The sequence below is a fragment of the Temnothorax nylanderi genome, unplaced genomic scaffold (assembly GCF_030848795.1).
Source record: "Temnothorax nylanderi isolate EJ_2023f unplaced genomic scaffold, tnyl_v1.0 TNYL_tig0004_pilon, whole genome shotgun sequence".
NCBI classification, from domain to species: Eukaryota; Metazoa; Arthropoda; class Insecta; order Hymenoptera; family Formicidae; genus Temnothorax; species Temnothorax nylanderi.
The window spans coordinates 1,069,188-1,093,867 of record NW_027249066.1 but is presented as its reverse complement, the minus strand read 5'-3'; the positions used below and the strand labels follow the sequence as shown (position 1 = coordinate 1,093,867).

The window sequence follows — 24,680 nt, the reverse complement described above, 5'->3', positions numbered from 1 at the left end:
ACGTTTTTAACGCGTAATCGATATTCTCTTCGACTCTTCGAAAAGCTATCGTTTGACCATAGTTCGAGGATCTCGTGCGGTCCTACGAAATACGCCGCCGCGCCGCGGCGGGCCCCGCGTGGAAACCCTTTAATTACATCTACGATACGCGGCAGAGGGGGACGTCACGGAACCAACCTCCGGGAGAAAGAGCGACTCTCCCGACTACCCTCGCGCACGAGCGTGCGTGCGTGCGCGCGCACAAGAGCGCGCGGGGGAGCGAGAGAAAAGCGGAGAGGAAGAGAGAGAAAGAGAGAACGCGATGGCACGAGAAGGAAGAAGGAGTAGGAGCCCTTCGGAGGAGCTTCGACGAGGAGGCAAGGCAAAGTGGTAGTACGAGGGAGAACGCGTTCTGCCCGCCCACCCCCGAGCTTTCTCTCTCTCTTACTCTCCTTGACCGAGTCAACCCCTCCAATCTTGCGGTCTTCTCTCTCTCTCGCTCTCTCTCTCTCTCTTTCTCTCTGTCTTCCGGCGGGGGCCACGGGCCGCGTTTCGCCGTGGGCACAACCCGGGCCACGGGCCACGAGCCACGGGCCACGCGGGCCTGCCCGATACAACATCCAGCACGCGACGACACGCTACCGTCACCTTCTCTCCCCCCCTTCTCATTCTCTCCCTCTCGCTCTGTTTCTCGCTTTCGTGCATCCTCTCTCTCTCTCTTTTTCTCGCTCCAGCGTACACACACGACGCGTACGACCGAGCCAGGAGTAGACACGGGCGGTGGCAGAGGGTACGGGGGACCTGACCGAAAGCAAAGCCCGTAACCCCCGTTTGCGGACCGAGCCCACTTCAGACACGCCGTGTCCTCCGCGTGGTCCACATCATCTTGTCCTGACCGCCTCTCTTTCTCTCTCGCTTCCTCTTTGCGTTCCATCTTTCTCTCTATCTCTTTCTCCCTATCTCTTTCGCGCGCGCGTGTATCTCTCGCTGCGCTCTCGCGCCCTTGCCACGGTCTGCTCGTTGGTACCTGTGCTTGTGCCGCGTTCTCCCTCCTGCCTCCGCCTCGTCGACGCTCCACGTCCTTCTCCTCGAGCGGGTTCGCCGAGCGGCCGACCGCAGTTTGCGGTCTCCACCGCGAGTTTGCCCTCGCGTCGCGCGGAGACCTGGCACTCCGCCGGCTACCAGGAGTAACTGCACGTGCTCTGCGCCACGGGTACGAGGTGATGAGCGCCGGCCTGCCGAGAAGAGGAGGAAACAGTCGAGGAATCGCGGCCACGGGACTGCGACTTCCGACGGTGGCGGCTTTTCCCGAGGAGTCGGAAGCTGAACGCGTGATTACCAGTGAGCCCAACTAATTGTAAGTGGAAGTGGAACAGCGAGAACATTGTTAAGAAGATTCCTCCGCGATAGACGTTTGGCCTGAAGGAAGATCGATTGATAAAAATCGACGTTGAGATGTTGCTTCTGCAGTGCGATCAGTTACGAGTGTAATCCTGCTGACGGGATGGTTGAGCCGTGATCTTGATGATTGATCGGACCTTTAAAGGAGCTAAGGAATGCGTGCGTTCTCCAAGTAAAAGAAGAACATCCACCTCGCGATTTCATCAAGGACAAGCCGATTGTACTTTGCGTGGCTATCGGAGCGAAATAAAAATAGAGGACGGACGAGACGCACGGAAGGAAGCGCCGAGATAAAGAGCGGATCATCGGTTCACACGGCGAAAGGTGGTTGTTGAGAGAAACCTTCCTGTCATCTGACGTGACCATTATACAGTCAACTTCTCTCCCTCCCTCCCTCCCTCCCTTTCTCTCTCTCTTTTTCTATCCGTCTTTCCGGCTTTCGTGTCGCATCTACGTCTGATTGCCGTGAAAGCGGAGTCACTTCCTGCGTGTGGCAAACGCGCGACGCACGTCAGGACGACGACGTCTCGCCAGGACTCGAGGCGCGACGTCGTACGTGCAATGTCGGTGAATTGAATCGAGGCAAGAACGACAAGAATCGGGGAAAAGACCGAGGTGAAAAACGGGAAACGTGGGACACCTTCGAACCTAGTTACGAGGGAGGTCCTCGAGGAGATCGAATGCCACTCGGAAGCTAAGGAGTACACGGACTGATATCATAAAAAATCAACAGGTACGTACGGGGCTGCGCTCTCCTTTTCCTCTCGCTGGAACGCGCCGTGATGGACGTTTCCGCGTGTAATTGTGGCCGTCCCGGCTGGATAAATAAATTATCCGACGGGTTTCTTGCCCCCTAATTAGACCGATCCGCCTCGCGTCTCATTATTCGCTCGGTACCTATCGCGTTACCTCGTAACGCCCGACGGTAACTCAACGTCGACTTTCATAAACGTCGATGCGCCGTGTATTTGCCTATCGAGAAAAACTCACCCCTCGCCGTAATATACGTTTGCATCCGCGATGAACGTCGTCGACGTAAAGTCTGTGGTTGGCGGACGGCGGTTAATGATTCTAGCGGACATTCGACTATTGCTATCTTTTTAAACTCCTTCGCTCTCTTCTTTCTTCTTTAACCATATATATCTCGCTATGTGTCGGTGCGCTTCACGCGATTATTTTTAGTCTTTTTACTGGTCTTTGCGTATTGACGGAAAAGGCATATTTTCCTGCAAGAGGAAATTATTTCTCATCGAAGCGCCGACAATAACAAAATCTGATCTAAATATATTACATTATCGGTGGTATTTCCGCGTTCGCGCGGCGCACGTGTGTCAGCGACGTATTCCCCTTGGTATCTCGCATCGGAAATTCCCGACACTTATCGATACATTCGAACGCGCGACGACAGATTATCTCGTGTACCTGGGGCTTAAAATATCAAAAAGAGGAAAAAATAACCCGCGACGATCTTATCGCCCGACGGAACCGACGACGGAATCCTCGCGGAGTGTCGCGCGGAACAGATTAAAGCTGAAATCATCGTGGCGTGTGCGTGCGTGTGTGCGATGACGCGACACGAAAATCAGCGGCGCTAATTACGCGATAATGATCCGACGGCACGGTGGGACCGCCAAGGGGCCGCGAGACGGAAGAGAGAACCGAGAAGGAAGTCGCGGGGGCTGCGCTCGAACATGAGCATGAGCGAACCCCGTGACTGCGGCGGCGGTCTCGCGAGGAAGGAAAAGGGCGGATTTATACATATACTTATTCGGTCGGGATATAAGCGATAAATATTAAAGTTCCTTATAAAGCACAAAGTTCTATACCGCTCTCGTTCGCTCTCTCGCTCCTTCTCTCTCCTCCTCTCTCTCCGCCTGCACGGTGGGGCCCTTGGCACGCCATCGCTTCATTTAAAATGCAAATTCGTCCGGATGGCGTGAACCACAGCGGCCCGAATTATTCTAATTACCCGCCCTCCCCCTCGGTCTCTTTCTCCCTCTTCGTCTGCCACCACCCGCGCCTCTCTCTCTCTCTCTCGCCGATTTTTCTTACCGCGCTCTCGAAAGCTTATCCGTTCGGCCAGCTCGGAAGCTCGAAAAATCTTAAATTTCAGAGTCAGCGTGCCGCGTCGATGCGACGAACAAGATGATTCCGTACGACGCGATTTACGAGAGATGAAACGAACGTTGCTTAAGTGCAGTACGTCAATGTTAACCTTGAATATTGTTGTAGATAAAGCGCACGTATGCTCGAAAAGCAACCTTCCTGATTATGCATATATAATTTATTAAATAAGATTGTTGAAGAAATATAGGTAGCTTGACTTCCTAACTTCTTTCGCGACGATCATTCCGTGATTTTACTTGTACCTGGTAAATTTTTTATTTTTTCGAGAAGAACACGGCGATAAATTGCGACCAGCAAAACAATCCCTAATTGATACAGGATAATTCGGTTCGAAATCGGTGGCGAGGAAAGAAGCGCCGGAACGGTGACGACGAAAGGTAACCCGCTCGCACGGTAGTCGCCTCTGGTATACGCATAAACGTGCAAAGTGTGCTGGAAACGAGCGTAGATTATCGCGGGTAACGTGTTCACGATCCGAGCGAGATGTCGTGCGCATGTAGGCCTAATATATTCAGATTTTTATGGCTGGTGGCGTATCGGTGATACGGCGGTCGGTCGGTCGTCGGTTGGTCGGTCCACCCTCCCGCCCCGCGCTTCTCCCGGCCCGTTTCGTTCCCCCGACGTCGCTGCTGCGGCGAGGCCTTCCTTCACGTACCACTTAAAGCGCGGGTAACCTAATGAATAAACAAAAACTAGATTTCGCTTAGGGCTTACACGTAAAAGCGTGACCTTACCGGCGATTTACCGCGGCTGCCGCGGTTCTCAAATCGACTCGAGCTACTCGCATATTCGTTCTCGCCGGAAATCTCAGATCTACTAGTCGATCGAGAATGACTGATTGAGTTTTTATAGTTTTTGTATTAAGCTTTAAGTAACACGTTTGTATTTTCCTCATTAATACTCATGTAACACAATCTCTCTGGTTTCTGTAGATTTTTCAGTTATAAAAGAAAAAATTATAAGGAGAAAATTGTTCTATTGATGATAATTACGACAAAAAAATTAGAAAAGATATATTTGATATATCGTTCACTGGGATAATAACAAAATCTGATGTTCAATTATTCACAATAATGATGACAGCCTAGTAAGAATCTAAGAAATGATTGACGAAGCGTAGACTACATTATTTCTACAAATCTAAACCCGTATTTTTATTTTATTTCATGAGATTAATGCGAGAATAATAATTGCGCGCGTCGAGAATGCAACGCGCATTCGCAACATTTGCATGCGTTTACGGTGGCGAGGAGAGCAAACGGAGAAAGAAAGGGAAAAAGGGAAGAAGGTAAGAGGGCGGAACACGTGTTCGCGAGAGTAACATCGGCAAAACACGTGGCACGCGAGAAACGCGATGCTCCGGCTCACCGTGGCCTCCGGTTCGTTTGATTTATAATAATCGCTCAATCCTCATTACGGGAAGCTTCATCCCCGCGGGACGCGAACCAACGAGATTGCCCGGCGAGCGTCGCCGTCGGGCCGAAAGTAATCCCGTCCCGTGGCAAAAAGCTCATGCATTCTTCGCCGCTCGTTGTCGTCGTCTTCGTCGTCGTCGGGAATCGAGCCGACAACGCGCGATCGTAGACCGTATACCTTTAACGAGTAAAACTTGACACCTTGAAATCGCTGCGCGATGGAATTTAGTAGCCCTTCGAGCTGCGACACACGTGCAATCCGCTTTTTTCGCCGAGGCCGAAGACTCGTCGCTTCGCGTGGCCGGATACGCCGGATCTTTACGGACTCGTTTTACGTTTACGGAGAAAAATATATACGGAGAGAATTTTTTGATGAGAGAGACGGGAGGGCGATTAGAAATTATTTTGCCGGGCACGTCTTTTAGGCACGAAGAAAGAACGGCGTTCTTTCCCGATCGAAGATATAAATTAGCGGTTGGCTGGAAAGTAGAGAATATCGCTACGAGGGACACGCCGCGCCGCGCCGCGCCGGCTAGGATGATGGTTGGGCATGAAGAAATGAGTTTTCATCAAGACTCCGTGCAGGGCATAGCCATTTCGACTATATGGATACCGCGTAACGTATGTAATAGTTACATCAGATTAGAACCTGCGATGGGAGGGAGGGGACGAGCGTGTAACCAGGCCTAATGCCGGGGTAAGCATCGAGTCACGGGGGTGGAGGCGGATCGTACTTATTACACGTATATACCTTGAAACACGTCCCCGCTGTGCCACACACATACACACATGTACGCACACCTGCGCGAAGAGAAGCAAGGGTAACTATGGAGGGTAAGGAGTCGCCGGTGACCGCGCAAGGGCGGGCGAGGGGTGCTTCGGTAATCGTGCATTAATTTGCATCACAAAGTACACGCCACCCGCCACGCTACGCACGCATTCCACGTAGTTTTCCGCTCGCTCCTTCTTCTGTCCCGGCGCAAGTTCTCAAATCAGGATTTCTTACGCCGCGGCGCCGACCTGCTCTTACGATGTTAGACGTGGAAATGTCGAAGGGATCGAGGCTGACGAGTAACAATGAAAAGAGATGCGAATCCCGTCCACCGGATGACGATCCAGGAATTTCGTGCGCGACGCGGTAATTTATGCAATTAGTGTAAAAACTGAAATATGAAAATGAAGTTGTCGGCGCTCGGTGAGCGGCCCCGCCGCCGCCGCCGCCGCCGCCGCCGTCGCCGCGATCTCGCCGCGATCTTCTGTTCGGGAATGAGAGTCACGGTTTGCGGCTACCGGCGGCAATATTTTGCCGCGCTTTGCCTTATCGGTACGGTTGCATATTTAAGGGTTGCCATGTCAAGCGTCAAGCGCGCCCTTTGAATACATTTAAATTCATTAACGGCGAAGGCTATACTCCCGCTATACTCTATATAATACGTCGCGCGCGGCAAGAACACGCACACACGGCGCGCAATGGTGCTCGCGATACGCCACTCACGAAGGATCAACGGCGATGCGCACTACGTTTCGCGTTATACACACCGTACAACTTGCAGTTTGCTGTTAAGTTTTAAAGACCGCGTACTTGTTCTGTTTCAGATACGGCACGCTGATCGCTCGTCGCCATGCCGCACACTGGTGAGTAAGATATTTGCTCCTCTCAGATTTCTTCAGACTTCAAATTTCATTTCTTCCTTCGATTGGAACACGTGTGTACCCCGGTCGCAGGATGTCCCAGAACTCGCGATTTTAGTTTCTACGGCTACTTTACTGTTGAATTCGTACTGTCAGATTATACTCAATTTGAGTCATTTTTAACCATTCTTATAAGTCGCCACTGCTTCTACTCAATACGTCGTTAATTTAACTAAACCAATGAAGTTAAAATACTGTTTTGTGTTAAAATAATAAATTTCGACACATGGTAGCTGAAAATAACAAAATGTTAATTAACTCAAGGTATTAGTTTAAATTTCATCCTTTAATATTTAAGAATGTTTCCTGATCAATTTGGAGTTTATCTTTTCTTGGCGAAAATGTCGAGAGAGATCGCGATTTATTCCAACTTTCCAATTTTCTACACATCGCATATCCTTATAATTAAACTTCAAAAAAACCGAGATTCTGTTAAAGTAAGAAAATCTACTTCTGAAGAATATAATTCGTTCTTTTTCTGCAACCGCTTCTTACTCGCAAATTATTGACGTCGTGATATTTTCGCTAAAAAAAATCGAGTTTATATTAATTAAAGAATTCATCATTAAAATTAAAATTACAAATTATGGAATACGCATCTAATTGGGATTGTGAAATCAAGCAGAGTTCAATAAATAATCAAGTTTCTCATTAATCTCGTTAATAACATCACTATCTAATATTAATAATAAATAACTTAGACAATACTAATTGTAATGCATTTCGGTTTTGTCAGGAATTTTGAGAAAGTAATGGCTAAAGGATTAAATCGTTGAATCATTTCACTATAAGTGTACGCATAGCGTATGCTAATTCATAGCCGAAAAAGACGACGCGTCGGCTCGTCGCAAACAGCAGCTAGTTTGCTAAATAGCCAATCTCACCGGGCGTTTCGGTCGGCTTCGCTTCCTGATTTATGTGAGAAAGAATGTAACACGTCGTTATGGTTTCCCCGGGACGGGGTCAGCTACCGTCGCGTCGGCGAGATCACAGGTCGCGATCGGTCGTGAAAATAAAAATTTCTACCTTCCTCCTCTTCTTCTATACAGAAGAGAGTTTCCCCTTCTCTCCCGGCTGCCTCAAGGCTAAATTACGCTTTGAAAGGCAGTTTGACAGTAATTAACGAAGAATTTTATACCGTGGATCGAACGCCGACATCTATAGGCCTATTATTAAACGAGTATAATTATAATCTACCGTCTCTCCTCTCTGTTTCCCTCCTCGCTACGCTGATGCCTGATGCTCGTGTAAAAAATCCTGCCTGGATCCCGATCGAGCGATCAATCTCTCGCTCTTCTTCCGCCGAGCCACCGGCGAGAAGTCTTCGAAATTAGAGAAAGTATTCTCCGTTTCGATTGTCGCGGCCTTCCATGAATTGGGATATTAATTTTGCCAATGCATAATCTTGTCAACCGAACGATTCGCGTAATGCCTCTCTTTAGCAACTTTCTTGGATCACTTCGCGTCAACGAAATGCAGCGAGATCGTAGAAGACTGTCGATGTGTATAACGAGTTTGCCACATATAAATTATGGCGAAACATTATGCGGGCAATTTTGAAATGCGCTACTATATCAAAAAATTATTTACAAGATTATAGAGGCTATATTGAATGATGTTATCAAGATTCATAATGCGCACTTCCCAGATTCAATGTTACCTTTTAATTATCAGCGAGCTCGCATGCTACATATGTTACCTCTTAATTATCAGCAACATCCAAGTCGCGGATAATCATTGAAGCGATAAACGCTTAATAACAGCCGCTGTTAACCATCTTGATACACTTCCATTTAAGGCTATCTCTCGCATGTGTTCTTTTAAGACAGATGATGACGGGGCCGATATCGCGAGCGAGTTGAACGGTGACCGATTCGGCATCGATTCCGAATCGGCAAATCGCGATTCCCGGTACGAGACGTGCTCGCTCTCTCATCAGAGAGAAAAAAATCTGTTAGCATGGGTGCGGATCGTGATTACAGGTAGGGCAGGTGTAGAGTTTGGTTAAGGCCTAAATGGCCAGCGCGATAGCGATCGTTGTTGGCGATCGCATTAGCCGGCTAATTCTAACCTAAGCCAGTATTATATTTTGAGAGATATCCCTTTTTATGCGCTCGCGAAAGAACCTTGTGCTCGTAATTTGACAATTTGCGCTCTGTTGAGAAAATATAGGCTGGAATATAAAAGGAGATTAAAAATATTGATATCCTATAAAATTGTAATCTCTAATATGTATCTCTAATATAGTTATCCTGGAAATTGATCAATTTAACACTCTAAAAGTTCTATAAAATTTTTTCTAAATAACAAAAATAAAAAAGAGAAAAAAAAAGAAACCATGATATAAATGTAATTCTTAATTTTGTCATTTTTAAAGCAATAATATATTAATGCAATAATATATATAACGTTAATTTTTTCCTTGAAAATCAATTACGTAAAATAATCTAATTGTGATAAAAATAGCGTGCACGATTAGATAACAAGAAATTTTATACATACTACATTTTATTTCTTCGTAATTATTGGCTTGATGAACTATGTGCATTTAGTCGGTAATGTATCAAAAAGTGGTCAAGGTTAAAACGCATTAATATGGTAAAAAAAATTGAATGCTTTTATGAGAAATTTAAGGAGAATTATGTATATAAATTCTTAAAGCTTTATTTAATAAAATCTTTTTGGTCTAAAATAGTGAAATCTCCATAGTATCGACTAGAAATTCAATCAAGATCGCATCCGATAAATTGACGAAACTTTGGAAGAAACGAATATCACAAATATATTTTGCATTGCAACACTGAATATTCTTAAAAAATTTAAATTCAGAATCTGAAACTATATAAAAGATACATATTTATAAACGTTTGCCGACTTAAATAAACTATAACTTTCCTGGCAAAAATTGAAAGGAGAACAAGGCAATTCTAAAAAAATGATTATTCCGCGGACGGAAAGTGCACCTAAAGTACTCATCACGCTGAAAAAGCTGCGCATTTAATGTACAGCGTATAGCATCTATTATCTATTTAATAAACCAGATCGTCAGCACATCCGACCCGAGAAGCGCGCGGTTTATCGCCTTTAATTATTGCAAACGCATGTTTATTAACATCCCATGCCGTTATCAGAGATAACAGTTATTTCACGATTACGTCCGCGTAGCAGCCTATATTTCCGAGCGGCTTTTTACCAATTCTATCCCGTTCGCCTCTACTTACGGCTTGGCCCCTCTGCAGATCGGGCGTTTCCGGTATTCCGATTTCCGTGCGTGCGCTTTTTGTCTCACGTAAACGAGCGGTTCCGTGCTGTTTATGATGCAACGTGGCCAGAACCGCGCCGTTAACGCGCGGTTCCATTATTTCGCGGATCCACCGGCAGATTTGCAGTTAGATAAAGACGCCATTTCGGCCAGTTTTTGCCGTAATAATAATTTGGCCCGCTGTGTCCGTCGCTTACGCGTCGCCCGTCCGTCTCTCCCGTTGTCCGAAATGCGTATAGCGTGTATAATTTTCGTGGTGCAATCGCGTCACAGATTGGTGTGCCCGGCAGAACGAATGAAGGACGCATTAAGAGATAGATAATTAAAGATAATTAATCAATTATACAAAAATGGTTGAGCAAACATTAATTTAGCGGTATAAGCCCAAAGTTGAAGGATTTGTTCAATGCCAAGATCCGGTCTTTATTTATTTATTGATGAAAAAATGCTCCGTAGGTATCGCGTATTTGAAGGTTCAGTACAGCCATTAATGAATAAGGTACGTGCGAGCACGCGAGACACGCATTCCCCGGAAGTAATTTCGCCGAAAAGTAATTTCTCCGAAAATGAGTCTTACCGGCTGTGTGTCCCTGTCACCAATCGAAAGACCCTTAAATTATCCAATAAGGACAATCCGTCACGCCTTCGACCGGTGGTCATTATCAGCAATTCCCACTTCGTGCGCGGGCTCACTGCTGCGCGACCGTCACGTCCGCTCCCGCTCTCGCGAGAACGTCATGAAATTGTAGAAGCGTTTCGTAATTTCGGCCCCGGGACATATAATGACTCTTTCGCGAATCGCGCTTACACGAATAAACAGCTAATGGGCGCATTAATTGGAAAACGATTCTTATCTCCCAATTTAAAAGTCGCGCATACATGTACACGTAAACTATTAGGAAGTAAAATTATTAGGAATTATCCCCCGAGATATAAAATCTCGGGGGCATGTAAAAAAAAAACACTCGGCATCACGAGTATAATCGCGCCGATCATTTGCTTCCCAGAGCGCGGAGGCTCCTTCGGGGAAGTACGAGTCACGGGAGTGATCGCGATCGTCCGTCAATTAGCCCGTAAAACGCCAAATAAAGCTCGGATTCGAGGAATCCGGGAGTAATGCCGGTGGAAAAGATTGACGAAAATCTTTTCTTTGGCCCGAATACGCGGCCGCTCGTTATTTCTCCAAGCTGGTTCGGAGGTCTGTCGGCGTCAGTGATCGTGGTAATGACATAATTAGTCGGCGCGGATAATAATTAGCGATCGTCCTGGTACGCGCGGCTCGTCCGTGCATCCGGACGTGTCTACGTGAAGGCGCGTGGCTCGATTTATATAAGTCGTCCATGGCATTTATGCTTTTGGTCTCTTTCGCCCTTTTATATTTTCTTTCACGAGGGAGAGAACGTCGTTAGTAACGCCGCTTCTGTGCGGCCTCCTCTTTCTCTCTCGTTCTCTTTTGGCTCTAGTTACGTCGATAATAACCGTCGACGTATAAAAGCGATCATTCCCATTACGCGGCAAGTTATTATTCGTTAAATTTATATACCTGGTCGATGATTACCTCCACAGTGCATCCGTGCAGAACCGCAACCGGGCCAGATTGCTCGCATCCTTAAACCTCTCCCTACTTTGCCCTCGGCTATTACAACATCATTACGATTGTAAAGATTTCTAACTTGCAACGTGACAGAGTTATGTTATTAAAATCTGATTGTAATTACGAAAATGTATCATGTGTCTTTCATGTTATTCTTTGGCGTAACGACACATTAATTAAGACACGCAAGAGTTTTTTCTTCGGATCCGGATTTCACGCTGCTGAAAGTTAGTGCAGACTTAAGACTAGAACTCTCAACTTGGATACAGCAAACTGAATATTAAGCGACAGAGATTCCCATGTGAATTCCGAGCCGCGTGTAATTATACCGTTAACTGATCGTCGTCGAAAACTACGATCCGAAAATTAAGAATTTTTCACGTGTGTCAGATAAGCCGATCGAAGATTTATGATGCGGCTTCGATACAATGGTGAGCTCGTTCCACGGTCTATCCGAACTTCTTCTAGCCGACGTGCAACGTTTCGTGTAACGAGAAGACAAACGGAACCTACCGTATATAACTCAGATTTTATTCGACGCCTTAATGCGCGCGCCGGGCCGCGGATCGTTTAAGCGCTCATTTTCGACGGCGGGACATAAAATCGATGATCAATTGGCGTTTTTATTCGCGCGCGACGAGCCGGTCATTACGGTTTTACGACACCACTGCGGGGGAATAATATCGGTTTTATAAAATTTTCGACAAGTGCTGCGTCGGTTATGCGACGTGTCGCGCATGCAATGCGTAAATAACTTGTCGTCCGACGTGATTTAAGTCTGCAACACATTGTGGGTTTCATATTCACGCGCTGCTGAATATGAAAATTACGCGATTACACGTTTTTATGAATTTGAATACTAAGAGAGAGAAAAAATACGAAATGGTTTCTAAAACGACCACTCGGCCTCGTCTTAACGTTTCATCCCAATTAATTAACTTTTTTAGGCTTCGTCGATGGGTCTAAACTCCTGAATCTTCCAATTATGTTAATTTTTATTACACCCGATTTAACATGTGAAATTTTAAAATCGTCGAATTTTACTGAAAGTTGTTTCATAATAAAGTATCTAATTACATATTTGGAATTTGAGGAAGTTTTAGATGAACTTTGGCGAGAGGAGCGAAATAACAATTGCGCATAAACAGGAACCAATTTATGGCGTCTCTTTACACGAAATAAATTTAGTATTTCATGGAAGTCTTTTGCAAGTGCCGAAATAATAGCGGTTAGCACACGAACATTTGCTATCTTTGTTGCATAATATCAACGAAGTATAGTTACTTGATTCTATGTTAATTGCAAGCGACCTCCGAAGAGTACAGATGTCGGGATTTCGCTGTGAACGCTACACACACGATCTTCCTAATATTACTGAAAATAATGACACGTCTTTGCCGGACGGAAAGGCAGGGGAGGGAACGTTCTTTCCGTGATATTCGTCGTAACAATGTCATTAGAGGACCAGGCAGAACCGCACCGTCAGAGAATGCACCTGCCGACCTTCTCGGACGACCGCGAGCGCATTATTAGCAGATTTCCGACTGTCCTCCTCTGAATCGATAAACACCTTTTGCCGTTCTATCGACGCGAAATCTCGAATCGCCTCCCGGCCGACTTGGGCCGACTTATCGCGCCAATCGTAATGTCGCCCTATTAACACAATAACGCGACTGACTGACTGACTACTCTTCCAGGACAAGCCGGGGTGAATCAATTAGGCGGCGTCTTTGTGAACGGCAGGCCGTTGCCGGACTGCGTGCGCCAGAGAATCGTGCAGCTCGCCATGGTCGGAGTCAGACCGTGCGATATTTCTCGACAGCTACTCGTGTCCCACGGCTGCGTCTCCAAGATACTCACGAGATTCTACGAGACGGGAAGTATCCGACCCGGCAGCATCGGCGGAAGCAAGACGAAGGTAAGATCGACCTCTGATCGAAGCTCGCGATTTTTAGAGAGGTATCTATACGTTACAATGTGCAACTGGACTCTTTCTTAATTACAATTATACAGTTTTTTTATCTCGATTATCGACACATCTCATTGTTATTATAATGCACAAATGTATAAAACTAAGAATATTTCATATTTCATGTAAAAATATATTAGAATAAAGTATGAAATATCTCGACACACAATTTTTCGGTGCAGACTTACTAAAGTAACTTAATATTTACCGAGTATTTAAAAAAGAATTTAGGAGTTCCAATTGCATATTGTTTAATGAACTTGTAGATTTTTCTTTGAAAAAAAATTTAATTAAATGTCAATATCAAAAAGTTATTTGAGAATAAAGTCGGACGTTGGGCATAAAATGCGCGGTAAGAGTGCGACTCTCAGGAAAAGATTAATGTCGGTGGCTTTGCAAAAACACGTGAAAACGAGCGATCACGCATCAGCGTGCGTTAGCGGGCGGTGGCTCTGATGAGAGTCAGTTCTCCCTCTGCGCGTACACGGTCAAGGCATTCCTGATGTGATTTTAAGTAAGGGCTGCGTTTTGACCGTGCGTGCAATTATCCAAACACCTTGCAGTGCGAGTATCAGCATTTTCATGATTTAATGGTTTTACATGGTTCTCCTGCATAACATTCGAGCGACTTCCCCGGCTCCGTAAATTAATCGATACCTCGATGTTGAAGAGGAACCGCCGTCTTCTCTCGTCGCGACGTCGCGGAAGGAAACTTCGCCTCGCAATCAAGATCGATCTCGCGAAATCGTGGGACACGTTTCTATCGTTCGTTCGTAATCGCGCTCGTCGTGAAATTTAACGTCAAGTCACAGGTTTTTTATCACATCATGGCGTACTCATGTCGCTCGGGAACGTTATTTCGCCCCCCGGGCGCGCATCGCGAAGCTGCCAACGGCGGACGCTCGCGGTATCGCGCACACACGCCGCTAATGACAATATAATTGCACGGTGCGTATATGCACTGGGAATTTCTTATGATGCGCCAACCGCGGACTGTTACTCTGTGCTTAATGAATTTATTTTAATAACGTCGCGTCGGCGTGCATCGACCTTTCTCAAGTCGCGAGTTGGAGTTTGGTACGCCGATGAAAGAGAACGGAACAGAACAGAGGGGGAGGAAGAGAGAGAGAGAGAGAAGAGGTGGCCCTTAGAATCCTGAAGAGGACATTTAAATTCCGGATGGAACACGGGGAAGGGGGCTCGATTACGCGCGCATGTAAACGATAGTCATCATCCGCCATTACCGGCGTTCGTTTTATTTCACGTATGTCAAAATAGTCCCGTGGCGAAATAATGGTTGCGCGCTTAATACGGCTTAGTCCTAATGTCCTTTTTAACCGCGATCTACGCGATCGGCCGACTGAATTCTTCGCTTTTTCTTTTCCTCTTTGCGACAAGTAAACGGCAACCTTGTGTAATTTGGGGGAGAAATTAGGAAGACGTACGAGCCCCCCTGAGAAGCGAGTGTATGAAGGATCAAGTCGCTCGTCTTGCACGCGCGACTTATCTTTGCCCGCCCACCGTCATACGCACAAAGGATCTCCTCTCTCGAGGAGATCGTTAGATAATAAGCCGACTCGGCGGCTCGTCACTATCCCTGTCTGTAAGTGGCTTTTACAGCGATTTAAAATTACGCCGATAATTAAATAATGGCTACTAGGTAAATCCTTTGATTGCCTGGCAGTATTAACTCGTCGGGCCCCTCAAGAACCGGCATTTAACCGCAACCCCCCCACACCGGTACCTCCCCACACGTCGATTTCCATCGAAGGAGAACGTTCCGATTTTCCTGCTGAGTAACGAAAGATGAACGGTGCGCTCTGTCGAGATAACGTTGCTCTCAATTTTAAGTCTGTTATTACGACTTTCCGCGCCCTCCTCGACGCGGTATCCCACGATATTGCCCTTCGGTCACAGATGATCTTCCCGGGCGCGAATTTGGTGTAAACTGCGCGCGCTCTCTCAGGTGTTTTATACCAGAGCACTCCCCTCGGGCGACTGCCGACTACGCATATTTGCAGTAAAACCTTAAGATCCAATAGCCGTGTTTAATTAAATGCGCGCTCTTGGACAGATTAATTTCCAACGGCGCGCGATCCAGTCTCTCCGTCTCGCGCGTCGTTGCATCGTGCGGTGCAATTTATTAGCGTGCGATCTCGCGAAATTAATCGACCGGCTATCGGCGAATCTACACGTGTTCTCGAGTGCGGTACGTAACATTTTCGAGGCATGTCCACGTACTTTCTCCGTTATCCTCACTCTCTCTCTCTCTCTTTCTCTCTCCTGTCATACGCACGCGTGCGCGTCAACGTGATACGTGTCGGATAATAGGGCGGCGGCACGACAGAGAAAATTGTCTCATGAAAAATGCACAGATCGCGTCGAAGCCACGGATAATAAAGTGGAATGTCAAGGAAAAAATCGCCGCAATCCGCCTCGTACATACGCGCAACGAATCCAAAGCTTTCTCTCCCTCATATAACAACTGGATAACACCGCGACAGAGTGCCCCCGTCGTGACGCTTTAACTCTCTTTACCCCCGGATTTGATAACGATCTCGCGGGTTTCTCGAAACCGTTAAGGGAATACCACTCGCACCTGGAAATGATTATTGTCACGGCTTCGACCAGCGGGACATTCATTTTCTCGGCGTACAGTTCACGCTCGGCGATCGGACGATTTTCCCTATTTATCTGGCAATTAAGATCTCGCTCGCGGTCTCGGCGGAAATACGCTCATGGACGTGTATTTATTTTCTCGATGCATGATTTAACAGCGCTTGAAAACACCGCGACAAATAGGAACAAATCGTGCTTTGTTCCCACGACGCGGAGTCGCGCTTTAAACGAGACTTCCCAATCGATCGTGCTTGAAAAAGATTTGCTTTAGAAACTGTGAATAGACAAATACACGTATATATGTACATACATATTGGTTAATGTCAAAGGTATTTTATACACGGAGAGAATTTTTTGTTATATTTTACCCTTAAATTCACTACAAACTTGGGACAACTTGGTAACACCAAGGAATTTTTAAAATATACAAAAGACATTTTACAAACAACGTGATAAAAATTACCATGCAGATTGGTAAATTTTGAAAAATTATTGAAATTTCCTAGATATATTTTAGTAAAATTAATCAAATATATTTTATATTTTAATGAAATAGATATTAATATTTCTTATTATGGTGGATATTAATCAGAATAGCTCACATAAAATTCTTGGTGGTACATGTTGTCCCACAACTACCATGATTTCAGGGTAAATTTTAAGAGAAAATGTTTTAGTAAAATGGTCGGATTCATGTACTTCTTTTTCATTCAGAGAGAAAGTTCTAATCTCTTTCTTTCGAAGAATTTTAGTTTTCTAACTTTACAGAATACAAAGTATAAGAAATAAATCTTTTATACAAACTTAATATACGTATTTCGGGTTAATCGATCTTCTTAAATAACTCGCTGTTTTCATCTATTGTGCCATTTTATTTCACTTTCCTAACGACAAATCAATCGTCTCTCATTTCCGACGCCACCGGCGCGTCCAGGTGGCATGAGAAAAAAAAATGGGGCGGAAGGTGTCGACGGTCGTCGTCGCCCTTATCATTCACGAGCACTCGGGGCATTCGGGGCGCATGTAGCGGGGCGCGCAACTTACGCGCGATAATTACCGAGTTGGTGAACCTGTTCGTATATACACGGCCCGGTATATGCGGATTATCTAACGTTTAGTGCCAGATGTCCATTCTGCCCAGCCAATTTCCTCCGACGGTAGTCTCACACACACATAAACGCACACGTACATGAACATGTACAACGCATGCTCACGTGCGTGTCCGCGCTTCGATGTGCCAGGACGGTGACGCGGAGGGTCCGCATTAGGACGCACCGTATATATTGTCGGAGCAGGGGTAATTGTGGCAACGACGACGACGGAAGTGTCAGATTAGAATCTGAGATGCTCCCGGGAGCACGCGATGCTTGTCCTAAACCCCCTCAAACTATTAGGCGGCCCTCTCCGACTCTCTTCGCTACCCCCGAGGCACTAGCCCCTAAAGCCCTAAACGTCCCCGCCAGTGGTGCTTTCACCTGCGAGGATTTCGGATAATGACATCTTGTACACTTCGTATTAACTCCTTAACGATTTTCGTGATCTCAACTGGTCGTTGCTATCCAAACTCGAAATAATTGAGAAGGATGCTTTGTACCGTTGATTAGTCTTCGAGTTCGACTTGCCCGCGACGAAAACTTATTTCCAATGGCTTACGAATGAGGCATTTTTCTTTGAGAGAAGAAATCGATTAGGCTGAGCAATCACGCGAGAATTTACGGCAACCCTGTTATTCGAGGCCTATAATTCCTTTCAGCCGTACCGAGCACATCGATCGACGTCCGACCGTTTGTCTTTATGCCGATCATATCGATCGTTGTCCGGTGCACCGCGAATATTTATTCTGCTCCTCTTCGAAACATTTTGTCGAGAGAGATCGTATCGGGGCCCACGTGGCCGGGCACAGACTACCGACGCGCGGAACGCCGAGGCATCGATCTTCTCGCGGAATGAGATCGGTGCCGGGTAATCGACAGGTTCGGTAATACCGTTCCGCTCGGCGATATGTATACAAGTACATACATATGTAACGCGTATACGAACCCCCGCGCGGGCATGGAACGTGCACCCGTGAAGATGATCATCTTTTCCCCGAGCGAGATCTCGATACGTCTCGCTCGCGCCTGCCATCGCCCCCAAAGAGATCGGCGATCTCGAAATCTGTACGGCCCGGAATAACATTTCCATCGCGTTAGCATAAAATTATCCGCGTGCCATTACCGTTCATTAGCAAGTCAAATTAGCCGCGCGGCCAGATTGAGCACCGCTGGGGCCCCCCTTTCTTTTGGAGTAGCGAAACCGATGGTGGGCCTCGTGGCAGGCAACGGCACCGGTGGACGGTACCAACCGACCGGACAACCCGTTTCTTTGGCGAACGGGGGCTAAACCGAAATAAAGTGGGTAGTGCCTTCGCCCACCGTATACCGGACGGGCTCTCCTCGCTATCTGATTGACGACCCCGTCCGTGCTCTTCACCTGTGAACGACATATGCGTGTGCGACTCGCTACGACGACGGTGTGACCGCGTTCGTGTTAATTTGTCGATGAGATAACGCGCGCGATTCGGCTTTAAAAGGAAAGACGGAATGATTAACAACGGCATCCTGACAGCGATAAACATCCTTACGGACGGTGGACACAAATGTTCAAAATTGAAAGTTTTTTATCTTATATATTAAAACTTAAAAAAATTGTTAGTTTAATTACAAAAATATATATAATGTTAAAGATTTAAAAGTTGCGATGAATAATGATTTCTCTCGATAATTTCGTTAAAGAAAAAATGACTTCAAATTGATTAAAGAATGAAAAGCGGGATATACATCTAATATATGAGACATGCATCTATCTCTGTACATTCATTGAAATATATTTAATTTATATACTGTATATGTTGCAGCAAGTAGCCACGCCGACGGTGGTGAAAAAGATTTTACGGATGAAGCAGGAACAGCCGACCATGTTCGCTTGGGAGATCCGCGAGCAACTCGCGCGACAGGGAGCTTGCGATCCCCAAAGCTTACCTTCCGTATCGTCGGTCAATCGTATTCTTCGAGGTGGCGGGCTTCATACCGATATCCCTGGCATCGAGAGCGGCGCGTCGGGCGGATATACGTCACAAATTCCGTCGAACGCTGGAACCAGAGGTAAAAAATTAGCGACGATACTAAAAGAACTCGAGACGATTCTTCATTTTCGTTATCGGACAGTTAATGTACAAATTTGTCGACTACTAAACCGAAAAGGATGGACGATAGTTGAAGCGAGAGACGCGCGGGTGCATATTTTCGTTGCGGAGCTTCGTGAGTCATTATGTGTAGACCGAAGCTGCGTTGCTGCGAGTGCACCATTACAGACTAATAACGCCTTAAACACCTGTCCCTAGCGTGGAATCGCGGATCTTTTTTTTTTGGCGGTTATTTCCAGAAGAAAGACGATAAATGTCCGAAAATGGCGACGGCGAGCGCGCCGAAGGAGAAGAATAGCGAGAATGATCGTGACAAGCGGAAGGGAGGGTGGGAAAGGGCAGAGATCTCTCCGAGATACCCCGTTGCCGTGATTGACTCGTCAGCAAAAGCCACGCAGACCCAGGCAGGGCAACAGACACGCAACCCCGTGCTGTCGAAACGGAAAATTTGCCTCGCAATTTGTATCGCTGGATGCTGGAAGCGGTGCTCAATTTACCGGCTTTGAGCAGCTAATTACGAAACGAGCGTCCGGGCTCTTTTCGTCTTCATCCTTCTCTCAAATCATTTCACTTACGAGTGACAGTTCTCTTTCTAAATAATAGCTAAGAATTAAGGAGCTTTTTGTGCCGAATTAAAATATATTACTTTGAGGCAACGCGAATATATATCGTAATAAATAGGAGGAATTAATATCTACTACTAAGACCAATTTCTTAATAATATACTCAAACAATATAGGCAAAAACTAGATAATTAAACGGATAGAAATTAAAGTAAAAATATCTGATAGGTTCGACTAAGAAAGATTATGAATCATATTCTTCTTCTTCTTAAATTGTATGGCACCTAATCCCACATGGGATCAATTAACGGCCACAAACGGCTAGTCGAAAATAGTCAATCCAAACTCGGGTAAAAGTGATTCTTCTCAAAGATGGCTCACAATGGCCAAGGAAAACGGAAGGAAAAGTATAATTGTGCGTGTATGTAATGTGTACCTGTATGTGAGTGTCCGCGGTGTTGTGAACTCGGGTCAATCCGTGGGTTCGTTAGGCCCAAGGAATTGCGCGGATAAATTCCCCCTGCGGACTATGAATCCTATATTACATGGCTTATTTTTCACGGCAAATAAAAAATAATGGACAACATGTATACGGACAGCGTCACTATACAATAAATATAGTACAAGGACACGTGCCCGCGTAGTTTTTGATGAAATGTAATTCCGAATATCTGTATTTTTTTATGGAGAGAGATTTTTTTAATGACTGCGAAGCAACGTGAAAATTATAGCAATAACAGTTGCAATTATTTTCTCGTAGATACACTCATGAGAACGGATTATCAGCTGTTCTACCCGGGCGCTCTAGGACCGTTGCACATTTCTACCAACACCGGCAATACCGGCACACCGTCGTGGAATCAGAGCTTCTACTCATCCCTCTATCAAGCGACGACCTTACACTTGCAGCATGGAATGCAATCCTTCGCGTAAGTTCACCGCGACAGAATTGATTTAACAAATAATTTATTATATAGACGTATTTCCGTGATCAAACACGTTTATAATTTCATTTTCACAGACCTTTAGATGCCGAACGTTTGTCAGAGCAAAACGGCGCGCAAAGTCAGCTGGAGCTGAAATCGAGTTCGAGCTCGACGGCCGGCAGCGATGATTCGCTGGACAAGAGCGACCTGGATGAGAACTTGGTCGAATCACAAGACCACTATAAGTCCTTTCGGAGCACGCCGATTATCCTGGAGCTTAGCCAGAAAATCGGCAGCGATCGGAGCGCGTTCGTCAGGCACGGTACGCCCAATTCGCACGCCACGAACTCGGACAATCCGCGCGAGAGCCCGATATCGATCGTCAAGACGTCGAAGCGGGATCCTCCAACGTCGCACAGGATCCACGAAACGAAGAACACGAGTCCAAGTACGACGATGACGACGAATGAGGGAGCGGCGGTGGAGAATCAGCCGCCGCAACCGCAGAAGAAGAAGAATCCCTACTCGATAGAGGAGCTGCTCAAAAAGGACGAGAGCAAATCCACGTCTAGAAGGCCGAGATTGCCCAACATCGGCGTGGTCCAACCGTGCGGCATTATCGTGAGCAAGGAAATTTAAGGATGTCGATCTCGTGTCGAGCGCCCAAAGGCTGTCGGAGTTGCAAATATACGTTGCTTTTGCGTTATTTACACGAAGTATAGACTATATCAAAATTCAGCGATGAAGCTTTGCTCGGGCGGACGTTATACAGTGTGAGCATACATCATCGGCCATAGGTACGTGTGTAGTATTAGCGGGTGCAAAGAAAAATTGTACGATGTAAAACGCATTTGATGAAAGTTGAGTATAGCAGGGTCGAGGTAGCAGGAAATTGAATACCATTGACAAGGGAAGGCTCAGAACTCGACTGCGTTGATTTAAAACTTGGCAGGATTATAAAGAAAGTTCCCTCAAATAATACTCCTATTTGAGTGCAGATGGTCAATCATTTTCGAGATATTTTATCAATAAATTTAATGACGTCTTTAGAGTTTATTAGTACACTCACATACGAGTATTTGTGGCATAGTGTATATGGTAACTGTTTCGTAATTATTTTATTTATACATTATTTTATATCATGACTATTTATATTATAATTTATATAATATAAATTTTTTATGTTAAAATAATTTATTTTTTATATCAACAGTAATTATTTTCATCACAAAATATTATTATATAAAAAATTAATTAATTGTGGGATTTAAACTCGAGTCTACAAATTATAAGGCCTGCACTAAATTTATTATTAAAATATTTTGGAAACAGTTGATCGTTTGCATCCAAATAGGAGTATTATCACATTCGGGGGAACTTTCTCTATAATCCTGCAAAGTCGGTTTTATCAAAATCGGCGGAGTTCAGTTCTGAGCCTTCCCTTGTGAGTGTCGCGGCACGTGTACTTGAAAGTAATTTCTTTGCACCTGATGAATAACCCTTGTGGATACAGTGAGAGTAGCGAATGTCTTAGATGTCTAACTTAGAAATTAAGAAGTTTGATAGAAGAGATTAGAAGCAGATGGTTTTTGAAGCTTCTTACTCCTCCTTCGAGAGAGAGAGAGATATGAGAGACAGAGAACGTGGCTGTTCTGTGAAGTGAAATAAAAAGATAGCGCCATATGTAATATTAGAATCGAAAAACTGTAGTGTCAATCATAACGTAGTGAGGTATATGTACTCCTTGTGTAAGTTAACTTATAAATTAAATTATTTTCATTCCTCCCGTTCCGCGTTGCGAATCTCGACCGCCGTTTCTCGCTATGGCGATCGGTATACACGGCTGTTAACTGCTTCGAGAATCTAAGATTTCGCTTAATTCTGTAATTGCGTACGGCTAGTTAAGACTGGCGAAGAAAAACGTGAAGTGCTCTTGGAAATCCGGGGGAAGTTTCCAATACTTTCACTAATTTATCTTGAATAGTCGATCGCGAATAGCGAATCGCTGGCGGTGAAATATCAATTAACGTGCCGGCTTTTTTTCGCGCGGTAATTCCCATGCCAACGTAACGTAAGAAATTCAGCACTTCCAGGCCATCGCGTCACGCAATAAAATTCGACACTTGTACATTCCACCTTTGGAAGTCGAGACATAACTCCGCGCCTACGTAACGACCGTCGACACGAAGAAAAACACGATATACGTCTGATAAAAGTCTCGGGGACGACGAAAATATTTTAATCTAGCTGTGCTCGAGCCTGTATAGCCGGCTGAATCTTGAAACGTGTCTTTGGCAGCCCGCTCGACGGTGTACCGCTCCGAGGAAAAGGCAATTATGCGTCCGTGTTTCCATTGTAGTTTGCACTTTAGAGCCCGGTGCGAAATAGCCGCGCGACGCCGTTATACACGGCCCGGAGATCGGGCAATTAAATGAAAGCCTAATAAACAAACGGCTGTAAAGCACGCGGATGGAGATGTACACGTAAGAAGCCGCGGTGGCAGCGCAGTAAAGCCATAAACGGTTCGGTTGAGAGTGTCATACGTGGACACGCCGTGTGTATACCTTGTAAAATACGATGATACGTCGCTCGCGTAAAAAAAAAAGGGAATTAAATAGCGGTGTTACCGAGCGGCCGGTAGGGCCTCCCCCAACCCTTCCCCCCTTCTACTCCTCCCTTTGCATTTACAACGTTGTAAACCTTTGTATCTCGTTCCTCATCGCAGACTAATTAATGCACTATAAAACTCTAGTGCTTTAATGCCGAACGATTTGCTCGTTTTGCTCCCTCACGCCCGCCGATTGCATGCTTATTTCGGGGTGACGTCTCAATCTTGCAAGAAGCGCGGAAGGAATCGCGTTTCTCGCGCTTCCTTTTATTTATGGTTTCTTCTTCTTTTGGGAAAAAAAGATACCACCGCAAATCGGCTTGACAAACCGTATGTGAAGGGAAACGCGAGGAGTCTGTGGCACACCCCTCTGTACTTACACTGGCTGTCTTACAAGCGGAAGCTAACACGCTTACACGCTCAAACCTCAAACTTCCCTTTTATTTGCCATACACGGAGATTATTAGATCTTAAGATGAGTGTGGAACACGTCCTGAAAGGAAAAGGCCCATTACTCGTGTAGGCATTCGCCTGAAATATTTATTTTAGATTTAGACGACGCGAAATTATGAGCATTCCATGCGTAAAATTATCCGTAAACCAAAAAAGATACAAGGTAAAATTTAAATTTGTATATCCCTTGTCGAATGTCAAAGATGAATTTAAATATCTGCCACGATATTGCGACGTCGCTGCACGGAATGCTCATACAGAGATCTGATAATTAGAATAATAGTTCTGTACAATATAATAATTGCGCCCGAACAGTCTCGTTGGTCCGCAAACTTCAGAAAATGATCTCTCTAGAGCTAGGATCGAGAAAGATAAGAAAATTGAGACGTTAATTAAACTGCAATTAAAATCAAACAATGCTAACGTAAAAAGTATCGAAGATATAGTTACGATTCGTTATAGTTTCAAGTATTGTCGCTGCAGGCCTTCGAAGACCGTCGCGTAAAATTATGCAAGTTATCGATTGAATAATACTCGTAATATAAACTTATTCTGTATGATATCATTAAATACACTAGTCATACAAAATGATATATGTACTTTGTTTACCTTGCACGTCTTTATGCAGCATGTTTCACGCGTCAATGTTTACAAGAAAATGACGGCGATGCGGAATAGTCGCGTATCCAAATGCGCGTCGTAGCCGATGTAGTCATCATCTTCGACGACTTTTACGATCCGACAGCTTATAAATAATCATTAATTTTTATTGAGTATTATGATATTGCACACCGAAAAGGAGAATCTATTTACATAAAAATTATACCTCTTTATACACCATCTCGTCGAAAAAATTACAAGCTGTGGAGCTGCACGAGTATTCCGTAG

General features: G+C 45.4%; 1 protein-coding gene across 1 annotated transcript; it reads left to right on the top strand.

The window, feature by feature from the left end:
- Positions 1–568: 568 nt before the first annotated feature.
- Poxn (Pox neuro) lies at positions 569–24,383 on the top strand. Its single transcript, XM_071708048.1, has 6 exons — positions 569–2,113; positions 6,519–6,557; positions 13,168–13,388; positions 18,955–19,201; positions 20,566–20,734; positions 20,827–24,383. The coding sequence occupies exons 2-6, from the start codon at positions 6,545–6,547 to the stop codon at positions 21,368–21,370; spliced, it is 1,194 nt and encodes a 397-aa protein (XP_071564149.1). The 5' UTR covers positions 569–2,113; positions 6,519–6,544; the 3' UTR covers positions 21,371–24,383.
- The last annotated feature ends 297 nt before the right edge of the window (positions 24,384–24,680 follow it).